The 22,592-nt window shown below is 43.5% G+C and overlaps 1 protein-coding gene across 1 annotated transcript in view; it reads left to right on the forward strand.

Annotated features, from left to right (window-relative positions):
* Positions 1 to 22,592, forward strand: part of SMAD3 (SMAD family member 3) — a 75,229-nt gene that overhangs the window by 38,311 nt on the left and 14,326 nt on the right. Inside the window, exons 2-5 of the mRNA XM_082061509.1 lie at positions 14,887 to 15,080; positions 15,955 to 16,089; positions 16,780 to 16,854; positions 18,661 to 18,711. Coding sequence (XP_081917635.1) covers positions 14,887 to 15,080; positions 15,955 to 16,089; positions 16,780 to 16,854; positions 18,661 to 18,711 — 455 coding nt within the window. The remainder of the gene's footprint in view (positions 1 to 14,886; positions 15,081 to 15,954; positions 16,090 to 16,779; positions 16,855 to 18,660; positions 18,712 to 22,592) is intronic.

A 22,592-nucleotide genomic window follows, 5' to 3' on the forward strand; every position in this document is an offset into this window, starting at 1 on the left:
TCATCTTTTCCTTGAGTATTTTTTTTTTTCACAAGCTCACAATGGATAAAAATAAAACCTTAAGAACTAATCCAGTTAGGCTTCTTCTTGCTGGCTGAAAAGAAAGAGAATCAGAAAGAACAATAAGTGCTTTGTTTCTCTTCTCCAATATCTGGTCAGTGGTCAGATAGCACAGAGGTAAAGAGGTCACGTAAACACAGATAATTTTGAGCTGGATATGCTGTGTTACTGGTCTGGGTGGGAGATGGAGATTTTGGGGTGGATGGAACCAGGACAAAGCGGTGTGGACACGGTGACTTAAAAGACTGAAGAAGACAAATCCTTTCTTTCAGGCTCATCCATAAATCAATTACCATTTGTTCCTTATTAATAATTTAGCTGCCAAGAATGTGCTTATTGCTTTAGAAGGGGGGGAAAAATACAGACTGTCCCTGTAGTGAATAGCTGGCAGTCGAAAAGATGCAAGACGGTACTCATGGGAATATTCAGAGAGAAGTGTAACCATGGACTATATTAATTACTTTAATGTTTTTGCACCATCTCCTCCCTGTAAACCTTTTTGTCTGCTTGCATCACATTGATAGCATGTGGTGCACTCAGTTTAACTGGCCTTTCCAAAGAAAAGAGACGGTGAAGGATCATCCTTCCATCTCATGAAGGCTGGAAGAAGAGGGGGAGACGTGGGAAGGGAAGGAGAAGCCGAGGGAAGCATATGGGGGGTGTCCAGGCCAAGCAAGGAATCTGGGAGGAGGGAAGAGAAGCTGCTGTTGGGATGAGCCCTCAAATGGGATATAAAGAGGCTGGAGTACCTTGAGGACAAGGCTCTAGGCTGTTTGAACTCCATGCCTCGTAGAAGATACCCGACAGATTAAGAGAGGAGTGTGATTGATGGGTCAGAATGATAATTTTAGCAGCTGTGGTTTTGATGGGTTGCAGGAACGAGATATTTATCTGATGTGCCAGAGAGCAGGAAGAGATTGGGTGGGATGACATGAGGCCAGACAAGTTGTTTTGGTTGCTAAGAGGGAAAAGAAGGGGTAGATCTTCATTCGTTATGTGGGGTTGGGTTTGGTTTGTTTTTTCTTCAATTTTGTGCAGGAAAATGTCTTGAGGTGCAAGTAGTGAACAAAATAGAAAACAACCAGGAAGGCGGCTACTAGAGGTGATGCGGAGCACTGTTTGCAGATGGTGAGTAGATTCCTAGAGTAAGGTTTAACGTTGTTGTTACACAGTGGGTCTGTGCCAGGATGGGGATGAAGTCTTGAAATGTTACCTGCAGTCTCGGAGGTTTGGGAATGGGATAAGGAAAAAAGAGAGCAGTGGGACTTGCTGGTGTTTCATGTCTCATTGGGAAGAGGGAGCTGGATCCTGTTACGTACGACGCAGACAGTTGATGCAGACTCTTAGTAAATAGACGTAGTGCTGTGAGGAGGAGGTGTGATTGGTCATTGCCTGTGTGTATTTTAGAGCAATCTAATTTGTGTCGTCGAGTTGGTTTTTGAGGCTGGAGTGGGTGTGTGGACCAAAGGCTTAGTCATGAGGGCAGGGAAAAGAAAAGCATCTTGACTTGTGAAATCAAATATTGTGACTTATCCCATTGTTTCCCTATCTCCGTGTAGTTTATGCCCATATTCACATGCTGTTGAATTTGCATGTAGCTTGTCTTCCTTTTTGGAAAACAAACAAAAAAAAAGTTTTTCAGAGAGCACTGCCCGCTCCACTGTGCCCTTGATCGCGTGTTCTCTCTCATTCTCACTCGTGCCTTGGACATCCCAGTTAGTATTTAGGGAATGTGTAGGTAGTGAGACATCTCCCAATCAACAAAACCTGGAGGGTGCTTAAAAATGTGTGGATGATTCAGTGAAAGGGCCTCTATTCTCTGAGTCACTGCTGACCCAGGGACCCAGTCAGTGCTTTATGCTGCTGAAAAGGAGACATAAAAAGAAGACGATAATTGCCTTTTACTTCTCTGTGTCTCATTGTGTGGTTTTAGAGAACCTGGGTGGTGTTCCCGGGTCTCCTGTCTGCATTTCATCTTGAGTAGTGATTATGATTTGTTTCTAAAGGTTCTCTCAAGCTTTGATTTGATGGTGGTCTTCATATTGACCATGGAAGTGCTGTCGTGTTGCTGTGAGCTCTTAAGTGATGTTTAATGTTACTCTTATCTTGGCTGTACCACAAAGATGGACAGATCTATTCGTACGCTTGCATAGTTTTGAAAACGCTTTAGGATTTGAAGAACTGAAAATTCTTTTGTCTTCTGTGGGTTCCCCTTCCAGGTCCCAGCAGAGGGATGCTGGTCTACTGCTGCAGGCCAGGAGGGATCTCTGGTGTCTTTAAAGAGCTTCCAGTCTTTATCCAGCATTATTGCCCAGGCTGGTACTTGCGAAGGGTGCCAGATGGCAGGGTGATGTGAGGCCTGTGTGGTTACAGGATGGGAGTGAAGAGTTGTGCTCCCGAACAGCTTTCCTTGACCCTTTCATGAACACCAAAATCACCCACGGCAGTGCAGCCAGGCTCCTGTGTGGCTGCTGTTACAGGCACTGGCCAAGAGGAGCCGAAAACAGGGAAGAAAAACATCCCTTGTTTCTGGATCGTTTTCTATAATTAGGCTGATAACGGCCGGCAGTGTCCCTGTCACCCTGGACCAGCTGCCAAAGCCACCGGGCGCTTGTTCCCCCTGCGTCACCCTCCCCACCAGCGCTTGAGGGAGGGCGGCGTGAAGTTGGCATGAAAATCAAAAGCAGCTTTAAAATGTGCTCCGGCTTTTTCAAGTACAAACTAATATTTACCTGTGAGTCTGCTTCCCTCCTTGTTCCCCTCTCCTTGGCAAGCGCTAGATCTACTTCCAGTTTAAGCTTAATGTTTAAGCATTTATCCAGTGACGCTCCCAGGATGACGTGAATATTAATATTCTTTTTAGTTTGGAGAGAGGGAAGGGGAGATGACAACAGGAAAGCTACTTGAAATGGCTCTCTGTTACTTAAATGTGAGTTTTGATGCAGTTGATATTTTCAGGTGTTCGTTATGGACACCTCATGGAAAACTTTGGAAAAACATCTCATTTGGGAACAGTTCTGTCTCCTGTGGTGGTTGAAGGGTAACTTGTTTTCATGGTTGTTTTTTTTTTTTCTGGACTGTTCTTTAATCACTTGTTGCCTCAAGTTTTTATTACTACTGACATTTACATGAAAATAAGGTATTTGTTTATGCTGATTTCGGCTAGTTGCTTTTTCCTGCTCCTTTTTTATGTCATACCAGCTGGATTTCCATGCAAGCAATAGCAGTGATAAAACCTTTACGGGAAAGGTACCGTGCACGCACATGCTCCAGATCCTGTTTGGATGATAAGAATGACTTAGCGTGATACTGAGACGTGCTTTATAGAGCTGTTATTCATGCCGTGCTGCTCTCCCACACATCCTGCATTAGTCAGAGTTCAGCATTGAAATTCTGCAGCCTTACTCCCAGCCCCAGCGACGTTTAGGGCAGGGGAGGGTGAAGGATGGAGGGAAAATTTCCTTCAAATCAATAGTGAGCACTGCAGATCTTAACAGGGAAATGGTGCATCCTGATAGAGGGAGCAACAACATGTAAAAGTCTGATTTTTGGTGAGCAAGACAATCCCTCATCCCTTGTAGCATGGGGAAAATACTCTTCCCCCCTCAGTACTCTTCAGTGGGTTTTTTTGCTTTTTAATTTTTTTAACAGAATATGTAATTGAGGAAAGCAGAATTGCGCTTCCATGAATAAGATCATTATCTTGGCCGAAGGGGATGGCTGAGGGAATGGGTTTCTTCTGCTGTATGGCATGGCTGCTGTGCCATTAGGCTGAAAAAAAATGCAACAAGCCTTTCAAGTGATCTGTAGATTTACTAGAAAAAAGGAAGCTTTCAGGTAGGCCATGTACACAGCTTCCTTCTTTGCTCTTGAGAGTTTTTGGCGGGAAAAGAAAATATTTCAGCTGAAGCATTTTTCACCTCCGTGGTACAAATAACCCTCTCATTGAACAGAAGCAGTCCCCCAAAATAAACCTCAAAGCCTGTAACATCACCGCCTCTCTTCCCTCACCCTCCTCAGATGTGTTGTAAAACCTGATTATGAGACAGAGAAGTTTACAAAGTTTTTCCTCCAAATATGCACAGACTCTTGCAGAGTCTGGAGTCTCTGATTTCATTAGTAATTACTGACATAAGAGACTGTAAAATATTAACTTCTGTGGGCTTTTAATGAGGCATTTCATCTTAAATCTGCAGCATTCCCTTAAGACATCACACCCTTCCAGGTTTACTTTTTAAGCTGGATTCCTCCTGCATTGCTGGTGTCTTGTAATTAAGGAAGTCAGAGTTGTAAAATTAACACAGCCTTCCGCTCCCCTTTTCACCTCTCGCATGGCACACACCTTTGCTTCACTCCTCGTGGAAACTCAAAGGCTTGTTTTTGGTAGCGGAGGTAATTCTTTGTCATCGGGACCGAGGAGGAAAGTCTGTGAGAATCTGCTGGGTGACGAAATCCGCATCCAGCACATGGGAAATGATTCATGCCCGACCGATTCGTTAACAACTCGCAGGATGCCGGAGCGAGTCGGTGGCTGGGAAGGCTCGGCTGGGAAAGAGAAGGTGGTTAATTGTTTGGGAGAATGGGAGAGACTGAAGGTTAAGGAACCCAGAGTAAAGTTTTTGTAAGCAAGCTGCGTTTCGTTTAAATTTGATCAGCCTTAATGAAGAACAGGTCCTGGTCATTGAGTTGTCTGTAGCTCTGAGCGGATCCCAAAGGACATCCCTGCCAGGTCCCCTTGTTTGTGGTACACTGTTAATTACAACTGGTTGTGCAAATAATTATATATCCAAGTGGCTATTAAACCAGCTTGAAAAGTGCTATAATGTAGAGCCAGTGGAATTAATGGAATACTTTAAAGGCCGATGTAATTCAAGGAAAGTATTGATCTACATCTTCAACATCCCGAGCTGCTTTTGGAAATGGGAGATGGTCGCTCTGGAAAATTTCACCCTGGATCTTGTAATCCACGCGGGGGAGGTACAAACACAGATGTCAAATCTTGAAATAGCTGCTTTTCAAATTATAGGAAAAGCAGCAACATTTTCACTATATAATAAAGAAAATAACAGCAATGAGCCTTGAGTAGCCTCAAACTATTCCAAACAAGATAATTGGAGGCTGTGGCACAGTGTATTTTTAGTTATATCTGCTATAAAGTAAACATGTTCTTTGCCCGGGACCACCAAAAATGTTTCCATAAGAAATGTTGGCTTTGTCCCAGCTTGAGAGAATGCACAAACATTTGTCTGAGAAGTCAGTTCCGACTCCTGATATTTATATGAAGTTTCTGTTGAAGGCACTGGCAATTGTATATATTGTGAAGGAGAGTCCAAGATCTTAAAACTGTCATTTTTCAACACTCACTATGATAATCACTTTTGCTTTTGTCAGCAGACATATATATTTGAGGCAACGGTTCTTGGTGTGAGACTTCTATCCAAACATTCTGCACCACATTAGTTTCTTTTTCAGCAATTAAAAAGCATATTTTCTTGCTCTTTTGCTCTGGTTTGATTTGGGCTGTATTGACAGCTGATGATAATTTGCGAAGCTGTCCTGACTGTAGTGAAAATAGGAAGATTCTTTTTCCCTACGGTATCAAGAAGATGCATGTTGAACCCAGACATTAAATGTAAATCAGTGTAAGTACCATGAAAGCTAACAGTAAGTTTAGCAGCAGCTTCTTTTTTATTGCTAGTAGGACTGTGTGCTCCAGTTACTCAGTCTTTCTTGAAATACTTTTGTTTGGAATGCACTCTGTGTTATGGAAGATTATCTGAAACTCTTTGGCATTTCCATCCATCCATTTTCCCCTTATGAAACTCCTCGGCACACACAAATACCCAGCCCCATCAGTATGCCTGGAATCTCCTCAGAGAGAGGAAGGAGGTGGTTCGGTTGGATGGAAGTTGTGTTGGGTTTTGGATTTCATTATTGGAGTTAAACATGGGATTCTGGGAAGAAATGACGAGTCCGTATGATAAATGAGTTTTCAAAAAGGCACGCTCCTTTGGAGAGGCTGCTCCCTGTGTCTGGTTCCTCCGCCCCCAGTCCCCTTAAGGCTCAAGCACAAATAAATTTAAATGAATTTGACACACATTTGGGCAAATAAACTTGGCTGAAATAAATAAAAGGACTGGGACTGCTCAGAAAAACTGGATTTAAAATTTAGAGGAGTTATAAAAATCATCCCAAAAGTGACGTTTGCTCCACAAAAGGTACCTGGGAAAAGGCTTGGATGTGATACCTGCAGAAACACTTCTGGCCTCAGATGTCACTTACATCCCTTATTCTCTACTCATTTCCATTCATGGTAAATTAATAGTGAATTACCACATTCTTACCAAAATAAAGCTTGCCCTGTCTGCCTCTTGTGATAATAACAGGGATAGCTGGGGTATTTTTACCTTGCTTTGCTGGCAGCTGTGGGCTTCCCCAGGGTGAAGAGGTGGCATCAGAGACATTTTAAGTGCATAATTTGTGCTGCAGTTATTAGAAATGGTGTGTCTTTGATTTTGTGCCTTGCTGGGGAATTAATTCGTTGCTTTCCTTTGAACTGTCAGTAGTAGGAGAACGTAACTTCTGAGAACCGCCATCCACCTTGCAGGTCCAAGTGGAGATGGCAGAAATATTGGGGTGTGTATTAGGAAGTTTAGAACTGGGGTTATGATTAAGCTGTAATTAAGCATTAGAATATATGATGCCATTTTGGGAGTAGGGGGGTGAAGGACATGCATGGTTGGTCCTCTGAAGAACATATCTTGTGTGCTACTGGTTATCGGAAAAAGGAGGAGTTGAAAGAGATGTAGGGGCATATAATTAAAAAATGGCTAAAAATAGAGGAAAGGGAGCTGGGTTTGGTAGCCAGAAGCCAATATTCTGTAGCTGTGGCATAAGCCAAAGTGATGTAAATAACAGAGATTAGTAAAAGATACAGAGGAAAAAATAGTTAGATCATGATACTACATGACAAAACAAGATCTATCTGTAGCTTTTTAAGAAATCTAAATTAAACTAAGCTGTTATTTGTGTGCCAGCAGGGAGGAGAAGTGGCCACAGCTCAGAAGGGAGCTGTGGAACACAGGGCAAGCAGAAGGCAACAACGGACAGTTTATGGTAAACCAATAAAACGTACTTATGTCTGAATCTGAAATTGGACTCTGAAAAATATGGTCTCAAGGCACCTGCTAAAGAGCTTAGCATTACTGGAATCTTAATAAATGACTCATGCTGTCATAATCTGATCCTTACATCAACTCTCTGTGCTGTATTTCTTCAGCTTTCGAGTGGGGGAAGGGGAAGTAAAGCCTTAGTAAAGCCTGAGAGAGGTAAATAGGCAGTAAGAAGCCCACACAAGATAAATCAGTAATTTCTGTATTGTCAGCTACTTTTCAAACTCAGAGCGAATGAGACTCAAGTAGAAGAATTACACAGTGTCAGATGAAATGAGAATTGCTCTTTACCTTTAAAATCTTTACCAGCAGGTTGTAGCAGTCTCTGTTCAAGACTTCACGGGCAGGAAGCCCATGCCTGGAGCTGGGCCACCCATGGGCTGGGATCCTGTGGGACCTGGCAGTGCCACACAGGGAGTGGGAGAACCTTTCCATGGGTTCCCAAACTCTTTGTGCCTTTTCCACAGCACTTCTGCCCCGTCAGCAACTCCCTGAGAAGGTCAGAAGCATCTGAAATCACCTGCCATCTGCAAACGTAGAGGAGATGTGTTTAAATCTAAATCCAAAGGAGAGCTTCAGCGGGAATAATAAGAAGTCCAAATGTGAGAGTTTAGCACAAAATAGCGGTGATCTTTGATAGGGCAAGGGGGTGAGGAACTCCTTATTCCTGGTGCTTTCTCTGACACAAACTTGTTTTGCTCTATCATAGAATCATAGAAACATTTCTACTGGAAGAGACCCTCAAGATCGAGTCCAACCATTCCCCCACCCCTGGCACTACCCCATGTCCCTGAGAACCTCATCTCCACGTCTGTTCAACCCCTCCAGGGATGGTGACTCCACCACTGCCCTGGGCAGCCTGTTCCAATGCCCGACAGCCCTTTGGGGAAGAAATTGTTCCCAAGATCCAACCTCAGCCTCCCCTGGTGCAACTTGAGGCCGTTTCCTCTGGTCCTGGCGCTTGTTCCTGGGGAGCAGAGCCCAACCCCATCCCCACCCCCCCCCCAGCAGCAAGCTCCTTTCAGGCAGTTCAGAGATCAGAAGGTCTCCCCTCAGCTCCTGTTCTCCAGGCTGAACCCCCCAGGTCCCTCAGGCGCTCCCATCACACTTTAGGAGAATCGTTTAACTTCATTGCTTCAGGGACAGTAAAAACTTACCCCCTCCATGGAGATGTGTTGCAAATTAGATGTTTGTTAATTCTTTTAATCTTTGTAGTGCTAAGTAGAAGTATTAGCTATTAGTTTCCTCTCTGGCAGTGTGATACTGAGCATTGCAAACCTCTGTTCAATGCAGCTACTTCCGGTTCTAGAACGCGAATGACACAATTGTTAAAACTGCACCAGAAACTGGAAACTTTAGCAATGCCGAGCAAATTGAGGGGAGAGAGATGGCAAGCTTTTGAATTACAAATGTGCTGCATGGGTGATTTTTTTTTTATTCAGTGTTGTTCATTTGGCCAGTATTCAGGGAAAGTTGAGATTTTATCCAGCTTTGGTGAAGCCCTGTGGATTTTACAGTGCTCTGCACACAAACCCCAGATGCTGCTACAAGAATAAATACTTACTTTCCTGGTGTAGACCAGATGCAGAGCCAGTAAGGAACTATTTATCATGTTTTGTGCTTAAGGGAAAATCACAGCCTGTGGCCATAGCTCTTGGTACATTTTAGAGCATACTGGCAACTTATTTGTCATGGTTTTAAAAACCAGCTTCTGCCTGTGGTTTTTAATAAGAACTCCTTGGAAATACATAACAAACTTTTTCATCCTGATTGTTTTTCTCTTTTCCTTACCCCTTTTTGCACATGCTGGTGTTACTGGATACTTGAGCTTTCAGGCGTTTTGCTCTCTTGGAAGATGAATGACAGGGATATAAAAGGGATGGATTTTGCAAACAGGAGTGTATGTGTGTGAATGGTAAGGGGAGGGAAGGGATCTCTGACAGAGTAAATCTGAACCTCAACAACCTTCCCCGTAGTATCTTACTGTTTATATCACTTTGCTTAATTTTCACTACTGCATTCCACTGATTTCAACTGTACTTTTAAAGAAGGAGAAGGGGTACAAGGAAGAGTTTCATTACCCATCTAGAGGGAAGATAACTGCAAAGTGCTCGAAGAGGAAAATAAGAAATAACAAGTGTGGGGTTGGTTTGTTTGTTTCCCTTTCTTGATAAAGTATCTTACAAATTAAATCAGGCTTTTTTTTTTTTTTTAAGGAAAAAAAAAAAGGAAGCTTCAGTGTTTCTGTCATTTTTTTTTTTTCCTCCCTTCTCTGTTTTTGCTATTAAGAGTCGCTGTTGCCCTTTGTTCTTGGAGCAGCAGCAGCAGTCTGGACAGTCTGGAGTAGCAGTTTCATGTGTTAAACTTTCCTGGTAAATGGCTTGTAACAACATGTAATGATAGATCAGTCCTAAAGGTCTTCAGCATGGGGAGGGGTTATTTGTTTGTTATAGACACCCCAATTTTGCCCTGCCCATGCCTTATGCTGTTGTGCAAGGAGTTAAATTACCCGGCTGCATTCCTGGAGCCTTGGTCTCCCTTTCTTCATTCAGGGTTTTTTAATCTCTGGTTATAACTGCCTGAGGTGTGGAGGTGGAGTGAACTCTCCACTGGGAACCTCCTGACCATGTGGGGATTCTCCTCCCTGGTGAGACCCATCTTCAGTGCTGCCTCCAGCCCTGGTTCCCTCAGCATCAGAGCGACATGGACCTGTTGGAGAGGGGCCAGAGGAGCCATGAGGATGCTCAGAGGCTGGAGCAACTCTGCTATGGAGACAGACAGAGAGTTGAGGTGTTCAGCCTGGAGAAGGCTCTGGGGAGACCTTAGAGCAGCCTCGAGTGCCTAAAGGGAATCTGCAAGAAAGCTGGAGAGGGACTTGTTACAAGGAGTAATGTCTGGTTTAGATTAAATATGAGGAAGAAATTGTTCCCTGTGAGGCTCTTGCACAGGCTGTCCAGAGAAGTTATGGATCCCCCATCCCTGGAAGTGTTCAAGGCTGGGTTGGATGGGACTTTGAGCACCCTGGTCTGGTGGAAGGTGTCCCTGCCCATGGCAGGGGATTAGAACTAGATGATCGGTAAGGTCCCTTCCAACCCAAACCTTTCTGTGATTCTACGTTTGAACGTGCTGTAGGACTTAGTTTTTCTGAATCATTGAATTCAGTTCTTTGTTATAAACCACTGCTAACTGGTATCATCTCGGCAATCTTGCTGTGTCCTGGCTTTGTTTTTGATCTTACAGGCTCTCAGAGCCTACATGCTCTCACACTCACAGGCAGTGAGAACTGCAGCTCATCATATTTCCCTTAGTAAAACAGGCATGTGGATCACAATATTTTCTTATCCTTATCCTTATCCTTATCCTGCAAGTTCAGGATAAGTGCTAGTTAGGAAAGGTGCACTAGAACCCTCTGGCAGTGAGAGTCTGAACATCGACACTGTCAAAAGAAGAGCTCTTTACAGCCTTTGCTGTAATCCCACCGTGCAGTATTGAGGCACTTGGAAGACGTAGTGTCCCACCAAAATAAATGGTGCTGCTTTTGGAGAGAACCATCCAGTACTGAATTTTTGGCCAAAGCAGCTTTGGTGGTTTTAGAAGAAATCTTGTTAGGTAGTATGGAATAATGAACATATCCTCTCAGTTGTACAGGGAGATCTGCTCAACACAGGCTGGTTAAAAGAAAAGTAAGAGGGAGGAACAATTCATTAACCGCATGCAAATTTTGGTGCTTAGATTCTGCAGATTTTAATGAAGCCTGGATGTGCTGAGCTTTCAGGTGGTTTTAGGAATACTTCAGCCTTCGAGATCAGACTGTGCTTCAGAACAGGACCAAGCAAGGGTATAAGTGGTGTGTGCTGTGGAGTTTGATTACTCTGCACGTGGATGTGAGGGAGACACCTGCTTGGTTTATCCAGACGTGGTGAGGCAGCCAAGTGCATCCTCAGCGTGGTGCCTGCTAACAAAACTATAATATGTACTAACTCATCTTGCACCAGCTTTTGGCTTTCATCAGGTTCCTCCAAGAAATGTTCCAGCCTGCTAACCCATGAAAAAGTGGATAATCTTCTGCCAAGCCAGAGACCTGAGCCAGCTCGGGGTGTGATGCGGGGCAGGCAGGAGCCAAGGGAGATGAGATGGGCCAGGACTGTAGGACTGGGAGGAAACCCATCTCCCCAAGGCAGTGCTAGGCCTTAGCTTGGCTTAGCTGCCCTTAAGACTGCAGCCTGGATCATTTGTGAATCAGATGACTGGGTACTCAAGCCTTGTGCTTGGTCAAGCGTTTGCATCTACGAATGGGCATTCAATTAGCTAATAAAGACGTGGCAGTTGACTGTGGTAACTGGAGTTATGCATCTACACAGAAAGCTGCCTTTAGTAGAGCACAGTGTTTGCTCATCTGATCTTGTGTCCCATCTCAGCCATGCCAGTTATTTGTTGATTTGGAGAAATTATTCCTTGAGGGTTGAAGCAGGACAACAGAAAGAAATAAAGCTGCCCGTGTTCTTCCCAAGAACACACAGATGAAGCTGTTTTGTCGCGAGTCCCGTAACAGAGAGCCTGAGGAGAGATTTCCCAATCATAAAAATGTAATTAGCCCCCAGGGCTTCAGGGAAATATAATTTATTTTACCTTATCTTCTCATTGAGGGGAAAGGGGAAGGTTATTATATTTGAAAATAAAACATATGGCTTTGTCATTTTGAAAAGTCTTTCAGATAAGATTGTAGAGAAGTCTGTCTCTTCCGCCTTAGACAGAACTTGTGCCATGAGCAGTGGCAGATAAAATAGCAAGCACAAGCCATTTGCTGTGGCATGCAGCCTCTGCTAACAAAAACAAGTAGCTGCGATTCTGTTGGTTGAGAGCTCTGTTGTGCTTTTAGGCTGTGTTTGGTTTAGAAAAACGTTGAAGCTGTTCAGGATTCAGGGACTGCTCAGACAACAGGGACTTGGTGTCTCTCTCCACCTCTGCTATGAGAACTTTGTTGGCAGAAGGGCTCCATTAATCTAAGGGTGGTGAGGGCCACTGAATTTGGGGCAAAAAGTCTCAAGTTTGGTCCCTGTAGCAACTACGGTCTCTGTGTTTGCCGTATTACTGCATGCCTCCCTCCTGGCATATTTGTTTTAGTGGTGCGCCTCACATATCACCAGGATTACTAATTCAGGAGCGCACAGGACACATGAGGAAGAATCGGGGCGTGATGCCACCTTCATGGATTTGTGGTGACTGCTTGGGAAACGTGCGGAAATGTCTGTGTGCTCCTGCGTGGCTTCCAGAGAGCAAGTCAGGCCTGGAGATGTGCTGCCTTATCTTTGTAAAGGCTTCATGGCTTTTACCAAGAACCTTGGGGCGATGGGAAGAAGAGTGCTTTACCCTCCAGCTGACTGGGTTGTCTGCCATAGGTGTAGAGATTTTTTTTCTGTTCTGGGAAATGAAGGGAGAGACCCATCCTTGCAAGTAATCCCAAAGTTGTGCACACTTGTTCTTAGTTCCCCCATCTCAGCTGCGAACCTCAACCCAAACCTGGCTGTAATGTCCAGCTGCTGATGGTGACTGGGACCACTAGAACACTTGCCACAGTTGTGTCTCCTGCAGGACAATTGGAATAATCTGAGTATTCTTTTTTCTCCTTTGCCCTCACTTAGCTGCAAGGTATCCTTCCGAGTGGGCAGAGATGTTTGAAAGGGGGACAGAAAAGCAGCCCTGATTTGTTCCTTGTTTCGGCCTACTCTTTTTTTGTTACATTTAGTGAATATTTTTGCACTTCTGATATATATATTTACTTATTTTTTCCAAACTGACAAGTTTTGGGGTCACAGAATTCAAGTCTTGGCCGCACTGAATTCATACCAAGGCTTCACCTTCCCAGATGATCAGTTCTAGATTCTGGTACCCTCCTGGTGAGTCTCCCACCTGGGAAGACCAATTTCTGCTTTCCTGTCCTCAGAAGGAGCTTGGCAGAAGAACACACTTGGAAACTGTGCCACAGACTCAGCTGGTTGGTCACCGCATCACAGAGCAGTCCAAAGAGAATGCGTGACCCATAAATAACAGGCACAATATGAAGAAATACATACTATAAATATGTGCTGTAAATAACAGCTGTAGGCATAGTGCATTTTTCAGGCTGTAATGCACTTGCAGGTTTTAGATGGTTTGTAACCTGTACCAGCAAGTCCCTCAGCATAGACTCTGTATGTATTTCATACGTAGCAGTTATGTGACATACCTTTCTGCTCCTCTAAATCAAGTGCTTGCCAGAATAGCTGGAATTGGTTGCGTTCTGCCTTCCTCGTTGCTGTAGCTGTGTTTACAAGAGGTGTGTGTGTTACCAGGCTCTGCCAGAGCAGCTTTTGGGAAAACTCTCCTAGGGCAACCAAGACTAACGCAACCACTGTTTGAATAATTGTTTGTGTGGTTTGGTTTGGTTTGTTTTTTCTAGATTGGCTGCCAACACAAAGAACCGGGGAAATAATTCCGATTAAAATTTCCATTTTCATTTTTTCATTCCTTGACAAATTTAAAAACAGAGATATTTCACCAAACCCCTGAAGTGTTTCATTTCAGTCATTAAGCAAAGCAAGGGAGGGGTTTAGATGTCAAAGGAGGAGCCTGGGGCAGGTCCCGGGTGGTGGCTGGGGAGCCCTCAGCCTGCTCCAGCTCCTGCCTCTGCTGCAGAGGGTTTGAACACGCCGTGCGTCCCAGGTTTGCTCAGAACAGGCTGTTTTGGGGTGAGGGTGGGATCAGGTGATAATTGAGCTGGAGGAGACATGGACTAGATGTAAAAACAATAGTAAACAGTGCTGAAGAAAACTTTTTTTTTTTTTTGCTTTCAAGCTGCAATTTGGAAAATGAAACTGGAAACCTTGTCTGTTTGTAATGGTCCTGAACACTGTTTAAAGAAAAGGTACCTGTGTCAATTCTGGGTGATTTTGTCACAACCAGAATTCACGTCTCTCTGTATTTTAAAAGTCCCGTTTTATTAGCAGATATTCTAAGATGTGATACCTTTATGTGCACAGTAGAAATTGTTGGAAGCTGTGCAAATGGTCTGGAAATGCTTAAGAAGTACCACTAAATGGATGTATTTGTACTTGCTGTAGCTCCTGTCTCTGCCTCCAAATTAACCTCTTTTCAGAAAATTCATAAATCCAGAGCAGGGCTGTTATATAAAACAAACATTTTCCAGTTTTCAGAGATGTACTTCTTTGCCTGAAGCCTGGGACTGGAATGCCTGTCCCAGCAGGTTTTGGTGACAAGCACCTTTTACAGTTGTGTTGGGACTCTGAGCTGGCTGGGCAGCCTGTGGTCTGACCCTCCTGTTCAAGTCTCCAGTCTTCATGTTATGTTCCCCCATGGAGCGTTTGATGAACTGTGGTCACTACTACATGTGTATTATTGACATGAGAAGGAAATTGTTGCCCCTGAGGGTGGTGAGAGCCTGGCCCAGGTCACCCAGAGAGGTGGTGGATGAACCATCCCTGGAGACATCCCAGGCCAGGCTGGATGGGGCTCTGAGCAACCTGAGCTGGTGAAGATGTCCCTGCTCATGGCAGGGGTGGCACTGGGGGAGCTGGGAAGGTCCCTTCAACCCAAACTGTTCTGTGATTCTGTGATTAATGCCAGTCTAAATCACAATCATCTTTATATTCTGCAGATCGTTAGATGGCCGGTTGCAAGTATCTCACCGGAAAGGTCTTCCTCATGTGATCTACTGCCGGCTGTGGCGGTGGCCAGACCTTCATAGCCACCATGAGCTGCGAGCCATGGAGATGTGCGAGTACGCCTTCAACATGAAGAAGGATGAAGTCTGTGTGAATCCTTATCATTACCAAAGAGTGGAAACCCCAGGTACTGCTGGTCCTGTCTGCTGGTACCTCCGCTTCTTGCTGCCAGCATCAGGGGTTTCTAAGTGCATTTCAAAATGGAATAAAGCAGCAGGCTTAGGGTTTTAAAACCAAAGTGTATCTATTATTGATGATAATCTCTTACTGTATGCAGTAGAATAATTTATGAATATGCACTCAGGGGGAAATATCGTTTTAAATCGATAAAATCCAAGTCAAGTAGGTTGTATCGTTGCCAGGTCCCTAATGCGGCCCTGTGTGCACGTAAACAACTCGCACACACAGGAGATGAGAGTATGGACTGTGGCAGTGTTCTGCGCATCCCTAATTGTTGGTATTAAATTAAGGATAAATTTACTTTTAAGTTGAAGCGGATCTAAGAATAGCTCCCAACACAACCGAACGTTCTGTTCTGAAGTCTCCTCCTGCCTCCAAAAGAGTCTTTCATCTGCAACTGCAGATAGTTGTGCTGCGTGTCGGCACAAATCTGCAGAACCAGTCTGGATGTTTATGCTAATCCTACCTTGCTGCTTCATTTTATGTGAATTTTATTCCTTTTGAATCATATGGTATAACTTCTCTTAAATGGTTTTTCAAGAAGACCTGTTTCTTTGCTGTGGAAGGGGCAGACAGTCTAGGTGTGTTCAGAAAAGCGCTGTCCCCAGCTGAGATCTGTTAAGAATAGCCTCTTTAACTGCTGCGGTTATTTCAGAAGCAAGTATCAAGTTGTGTCCCTTAATTAGCGACTTCGGTGCTGCATGTATTTAAGGATGTTACTCCGAACTGGTTTCTCTTCATTTTCTAGCGTTTCAGTCATTTTATTGTAAAGCTCTTAACATCGCTGTTCTATTTTGTTTTTTTCCTTCCCATTTGTGCAGTGTTACCTCCAGTGCTGGTGCCTCGGCACACAGAGATCCCAGCCGAGTTCCCGCCGTTAGACGATTACAGTCACTCTATTCCAGAGAACACTAACTTCCCAGCAGGTATCGAGCCACAGAGCAACTACATTCCAGGTACCGTATATCTTCCATACAGCAAGCGGAAGGAAAAGGGTCGTGTTGCACAGCGAATCGTGTCTGCGTCTGCCAAGCTGAATGACTGGAAAGTTTCTGTCGTTGCTCTGAAGCTAAGGAGTGGGAACCTATACAAAAATAGATGAAAGCTATAAATGTAGACAGACAACAGTGCTGTTTATAGTTTTGTTTTCTTTAAACTTACCTCTTCCCTTCAGTAGTACATGCTCAGTTTATTGTGAAACCTAAAGCCGAACGTTCCCTTAGCAAGTTTAGATTTGAATGGAATTCAGCCATTTTAATTTGAGTAAAACTCTCTAAATTTCTGATGGGATTGAGCTCTTCTATTTATGTATCTCTTTACAAGCAATTTACACCTTATTTGCATGGACAAGCTGTGCAGCTGCACACCAGGAGAGGAGAAATATGTGGACAGAAAACTGTCTACATGGCTTAAAGTTTTATGGGACTGAAAATCCAGATTTTTTTTGTTTCCCCCTCCTCAGTTGTTTACAAATATGCTATGACTATCATCCTGGTTGTGCCAGCTCCTCCTTTCTGCAGCTTGAGGAAGAAAAGTAATAAAAATATATTTAGCTCCTTGTGAATAACAAAGTAAATGTTTTTGGTGTCTAAAATCCAGACTTTGCATCCAGTTGCAATGACAGTGTGATCATTTTATGCTTCTAGAGACACCTCCTCCAGGCTATTTGAGTGAGGATGGAGAAACTAGTGACCACCAGATGAACCCCAGCATGGATGCAGGTAAGTCATCTTTTGTCATTTGCTGCAGCTTTCTAGTTCATATCAGAGACTCTTTAAAAGTTTTTCTTTGCGGCGCTGAAGATCAGGTGGTGGTTTGAGGTATTTGATCCCTGTAGGAGTGCAGATGTAGCCTGACATCTCACATAAAGCACAAGGCTGTATGTTTTAGAGCTGCTGGTGAGAGGTACAGCGTGTTCCTGTTCTCCTCAACGTCCATCAGATTCTATTAAGCAGGAGACTGAAGCACTGGAGACACATCTAAGGACGACAGTTTGTGTTGTATTTGCATCCACACATTTGTACGCACGTGAAAATTTTGCATGTAGTTGGCGCTTTGCTTCAGAGGCATTTTTCTGATCGTTTGGTCATTTACATACTGAAATGTCCAGTTTAACTGTATTTGAAATTATCACTAGGAGATTTGTTTATAAATGGGTTTATCATTTGGTGGATGTATCCCAAAGAAAGTTGAAAGTCTGGGTTCTCTCTCATTGCCAAGCAAACAAGAAACCAGGTTTAGAATGAGCAGCCTTAGTGTTTGGGCTGATCTGTATTGATGCTTTACAATTAAACATGCAGGTCTCATCGTTCTGGGAGGACTTGTTTAAGGCACCCTGTTGATCTGAGTGGTGTCACTGCTTGTGAGGAAGAACTGCTCAGTCGGAGCCCTAATTCGTAAAACTTTTACTTGAAAGGCAAAACCACATCCTTGGTTAGAAGAGCTGATGCTTTACAAGAGGGATATGCAAATGCATGGCACTTGCATAATGATAGACACACAGAACGTAATTAATGCAAATACTGCACATAAATATCTTTGTTTCTGAGCCTGTTTTCAGCCATAGAGCATACGTGGGTTTCCAAAAGAGGGGTGAGTGATTTGCAGCCTTTCACCACAGTTCCACAGATGGAGGAGGGCGGTGTGGGCTTGTTTGTCTACATCAAACTTAAACCTATTGACACAAACCATTTTAGTGCATGCAATTATTGGTAGTGTGGTTGACGTGTGGAATGTATATATGGCTTTTTGGAAAGTGGACTGGAATGGGATTGGTCTGGAAGATGCTATAAATACCCAATTTATGTTCAAATGCTCTATCCTTTCCTTCAGATGTCATGGACTTCCCTCTTTATAGAAAAACAAATTTTAAATAAACCAGCTGAACTGACTATGAGAAGAGAAGAAAAGAAAAAAGAGCTGTACCACCATGTGGCATCCAGAGCCTGTGGAAATTGCTCTGGACGTCCAAGTGCAGATATTTGAAATATATGCACTAAATTGAAATGACTGGGGATAAAATACTGACAGTTGTTTGGTCAGATCTGTTTAGCTTGATCCAATACTCGTTGTCCCAAAACCAGTAAGATTTTTTGATACAAAGTGGTATGGTTTTGATTCTTACGAGTATGTTTTGTGCCTGGCAATGTAAAATCAAGCTCTCAAATGCCCAGCTAACTGGGTTTGACTGTAGCTGTCGTGGTGGCAACCAGATTCGTGATAACTGCAAGTGAAAAGAAAACAGACAACTGCACGCTCAGTTTCGAGCATTAATGGGTTAAGCTGAAGTGAATGCATTATGAAGATGCTTAGCAGTATTGCAGGTGTAGCAAGCTGATATAATTAATAGCATTTGGAAGCTCATGTAAAGAGTAATCAACATCAGAGAAGCTGCTGGTGTCACAAAATGAGACTTAAGTGGGAAGGGAATTATCCCTCCAACAAGCCCGGGCAGCACTGAAGATTTTTTGCAAGAGATTTTCCTTGTGCAGATGCCATCCTAATAATTACAATTTCTTGATTTTCAGGTTCTCCAAACTTATCACCAAACCCTATGTCTCCAGCACACAATAATCTGGGTAAGCATGTGATCTTGAGCCGAGTGTAATTACAGTCAAGATAGTGACATTTTAGAGCTGATGTTATTTCTTGAGGTTGTGCGCTTTTGATGAGGTTGTGAGTACCATTGATGTTCCTTTCTGCTAATCCTCTTTGCCATGGTAAGAGTGGTTCGTAGTAACTCCATATGAAATAAAGAAATCTGAATTTACCTCAGAGTTAAATTAAAAACCAAGAAATGTTGGCAGACAAATAATGGAAAGAATGAGTGAAGGACTGCAGAAAATATACCCATGTTTGATTACATGAGTTTGAAAGGAAAATATATGTCTGATTTGCTGGTGGTTTTATGTTGTTATATTTTTAAAGGATACAGATTGAGGTTAAATTTTGTCTCCTGAAAAGTTACTTTGTAAATTTGTAGTGCTTACTGGTCTCTTTTACAATGTACCAGAGAGCCTTGCAGGTTTTTTAATGTTTATTAACTTGATGTTACATTCATTATGGGGCAAATGCTGTTAACCATGTATTGTGGACAGGGGGCTGAAGTTCAGAGCAACAGGTTTGCTTCATCAGCTCAGTCCATCCTCTGCTCAGTTGAAGGGCAGCCAAGACATCACATCCCACATCCCCAGCAGAGCAAGCATGGTACGCCAGGGGAGATTTAGATTGGATATTAGGAAAGAATTATTCATGGAAAGGGGCTGTCGGGCATTGGAACAGGCTGCCCGGGGCAGTGGTGGAGTCACCATCCCTGGAGGGGTTGGACAGACAGAGATGAGGTTCTCAGGGACATGGGGTAGTGCCAGGGGTGGGGAAACGGTTGAACTTGGTCTTGAGGGTCTTTTCCAATCAAAATGGTTCTGTGATTCTGTGTGTAAAATATAGTATGAACTGAGCATGGACTGAGCAAAGTGGAGGAGGTTCATTGGTTGGTGTGCAGCCGGAGGGTCCAAATAAATGGGCAGAGGGCAGGAATGTGAGCACGGAGGGAAGCAGATGTCACGGACAACCTTACTTGAGCATCAGAGGTCTTTGTGGGGTCTTCTGCTCCAGCAAATCTGGAGGAATGTTGTAGGTGAGATGCACAAACCACAGATACACTGTGGGATTTTTCTGACCCACCAGCCCATTGGTTTTCTCCAAGCAAATTCAAGTTGCACTGCAGTCTTGAGTTATCTTTCCCCTGCCTAAATCCATCCAGGAAGACAGTCACCAGGCATAAGTGCTGTTTGAGACCATTGATGTCACTGATTCACTCCTTAACCTGGAGGCACTAAATAGGAAGAAAGCTGAAGAAGGAATAGCAGTTGAAAGGGGCCTGTGAGATACTATTTTGTGCTTGTCACTGAGCCTCTGTTATCTCCTCAAGTGGCTCTGCTCTTTATTTTCATACTTACAGACATAAAAGGTCTGGTCTTCATCAGTTTGAGCTCTTACCCTATTTTAAATTATTCTCAAAGGTCTGTCATAAAAAGCACTCATAGCTGTGGCTCTGAGGATCAGTTCTCTAAATGTTCATTAAGCCAGCAGACAGAGGCCACTTGATATTACTCTTGAATAACCATAGCCATAAAGTTTACATATGCTTTTAATCCTGGCACAGGGTACTTTGACAGTGTTCCAAAATTTGTCAGTCATTGGCTGACTTGTGGATAACTTGGGGCTGTTGGAGGGGGGATTTCTTTTCTCTTCTTTTTTTTTCCAAACCATGGAATATATTGCCACGGCACCACTAAATTTTTATTTGCTTTAACTGTTAAAGCCTAAGAAGAGAATACATGGCTGACTTATTTTTATTTCCTTTTTTTTTTTTTTTTTCATTTGAATCCATTATGCTCCAGTGTGCTGCCTAGGAGTTAATGAGAATTTCTAGCATTCTTTTTCAACCTAAAAATAAAAAGCCAATTACATGTAACAAAACCAACCTGGCAAGTTGACTGTGGCATCTGCCTTACATAAGGAAGAAGGAGTTTCTAGGAAAGAGGCCCCAATGCATATTCCTTTCTAGCAAAGACACCAGTTATTAACACGTGCTGCTCAGCCGATGGGTCTGTTGGACGTTTAATGTGCTGTCTGGTGACAAAAACTAAGTAGGAGCAGGTGAAGCTGGTTAACCACAAGGAATCTCTTTGTAGTCTAAGGAGGAGACATCAGAAAAGCATTTTAGCTTACCGACATTAAAAGTTACCTTCAAGTTTTGCAAACCAAATATTTATTGCTCTTAGGCAAGAGCTTCCACAAATTAAGAACTTATTGTCTCTCTTAAAAATTTTATTGTAATTTTTGTGTGTGAGGAAGCTACAAAATCATAAGTGGAATGTTGTGTAGCTGAGCAACTCTTGGAACTGTCAAGTGACAAAATTGTCGCCATCTGTACCTTGTAGATGGTGTATCTAAGGTAAGCAGCTGCTTAGAGCGGTGTAACAAGGACACCAGCAGCCCTGCAGACCTTCCCCTGGTGGCCTCTGCAGCCCAGGGAGGGGCTGCACAAGCAGAATTTTTCCTCAGCTTTGCAGGTTCTCTCTCCAGTTAGACAGAAGTTACTCAGTGGTCAGCGGCCCGCAGTGCTCCTGCTTTTGCTGTGCTACATAATTCTGTGGATAAGCAAAATACTCCACTGTCTAGGGCTGTCCTTTGATCTGCAGAAGTTTAATTGGGCTTTCCCTGTGCTTTTGTTGAGAAAATGGCATAGAAATATAAAGCACACAATGGTGCGCGATGAGGAAAATTATCAGCAAGCTCTTGGCAGTGAAGTGATACTGTGATACTGTGAAGTGTGGCGGGTTTTTGCAGTTTTCCCACTAAGAAAATAACGTCACAGTATTGATGTCCGTTTATTTGACCAGAACAACCTGAAGCTTTTAAGACAGTTTACTGTGTGTCAGCTGAACTTTGGACTTAAATCCCATGGCCGTATTCCAGAGAATTACAAAGACAATAAACTACCATGAGGCAAACCAACTCGGACAATAGAAGCAAGGTTCATTTGAGGTGCAATGTATGTATTTCAGCATAAAGCTGTAAGACTGTAACATGGGATTGGAGTAATTTAGGGAGGTTCATCTTTCCGTTCACAGTCACAAAAGTGTTGCGAGGTAACATATTGGGATTTTTTTTTTTTTTCTCCTTTCAGCTTGTGCATTTGATTTGGAAGCATTCTAGTTTTGATCCAAAACTTCAGTTGTCAAGTTTTGAGTTGTCAAACATACGCTTTAAATGGAAGTTATAGATACCCAATGATCTCTTCTGTATTACTGAAATATGAACTGGGAAAAATACAGAAAACAACCCGAATGAAAGGAGAGTTGCCAACATTATGTGGACATGGGGAATGAAGTCAGGGAGTTTACACTGGCGGAGGGCCAGGCCTGAGGTTTCATGCGTATTGTTATTTTGGAGCGAGGCCGTCCCTCAGTGTACAGGAAATCCATTGTCAGTGTTTGCTCCGCAAAAGCCTTGACGCAAAAGCTTTAAGTGAAATAAGCACATACCCCACGGTCAAATCCATCAGTAACATCAGCCGCTGTTACTCATTGTGTTGAAACACCATTTCCCAGGGCAGCGAAAAGCCCTTCTCAGAGCACAGAGAGGAAGGGAGTGTGCACATCTATTTGTCTTTTCCTTTCTGAGGAAGGGGTTAGAATTCATAGAATCATGGAACAGTTTGAGTTGAAGGGACCTTCCCAGCTCCCCCAGTGCCACCCCTGCCATGAGCAGGGACATCTTCACCAGCTCAGGTTGCTCAGAGCCCCGTCCAGCCTGGCCTGGGATGCCTCCAGGGATGGTTCATCCACCACCTCTCTGGGCAACCTGGGCCAGGGTCTCATCACCCTCAGGGGCAACAATTTCTTCCTGATGTCCAGCCTGATTCTCCCTCCTTTACTTTAAAACCATCACC

Source organism: Streptopelia decaocto (assembly GCF_964273445.1).
Source record: "Streptopelia decaocto genome assembly, chromosome: 9".
NCBI lineage: Eukaryota > Metazoa > Chordata > Aves > Columbiformes > Columbidae > Streptopelia > Streptopelia decaocto.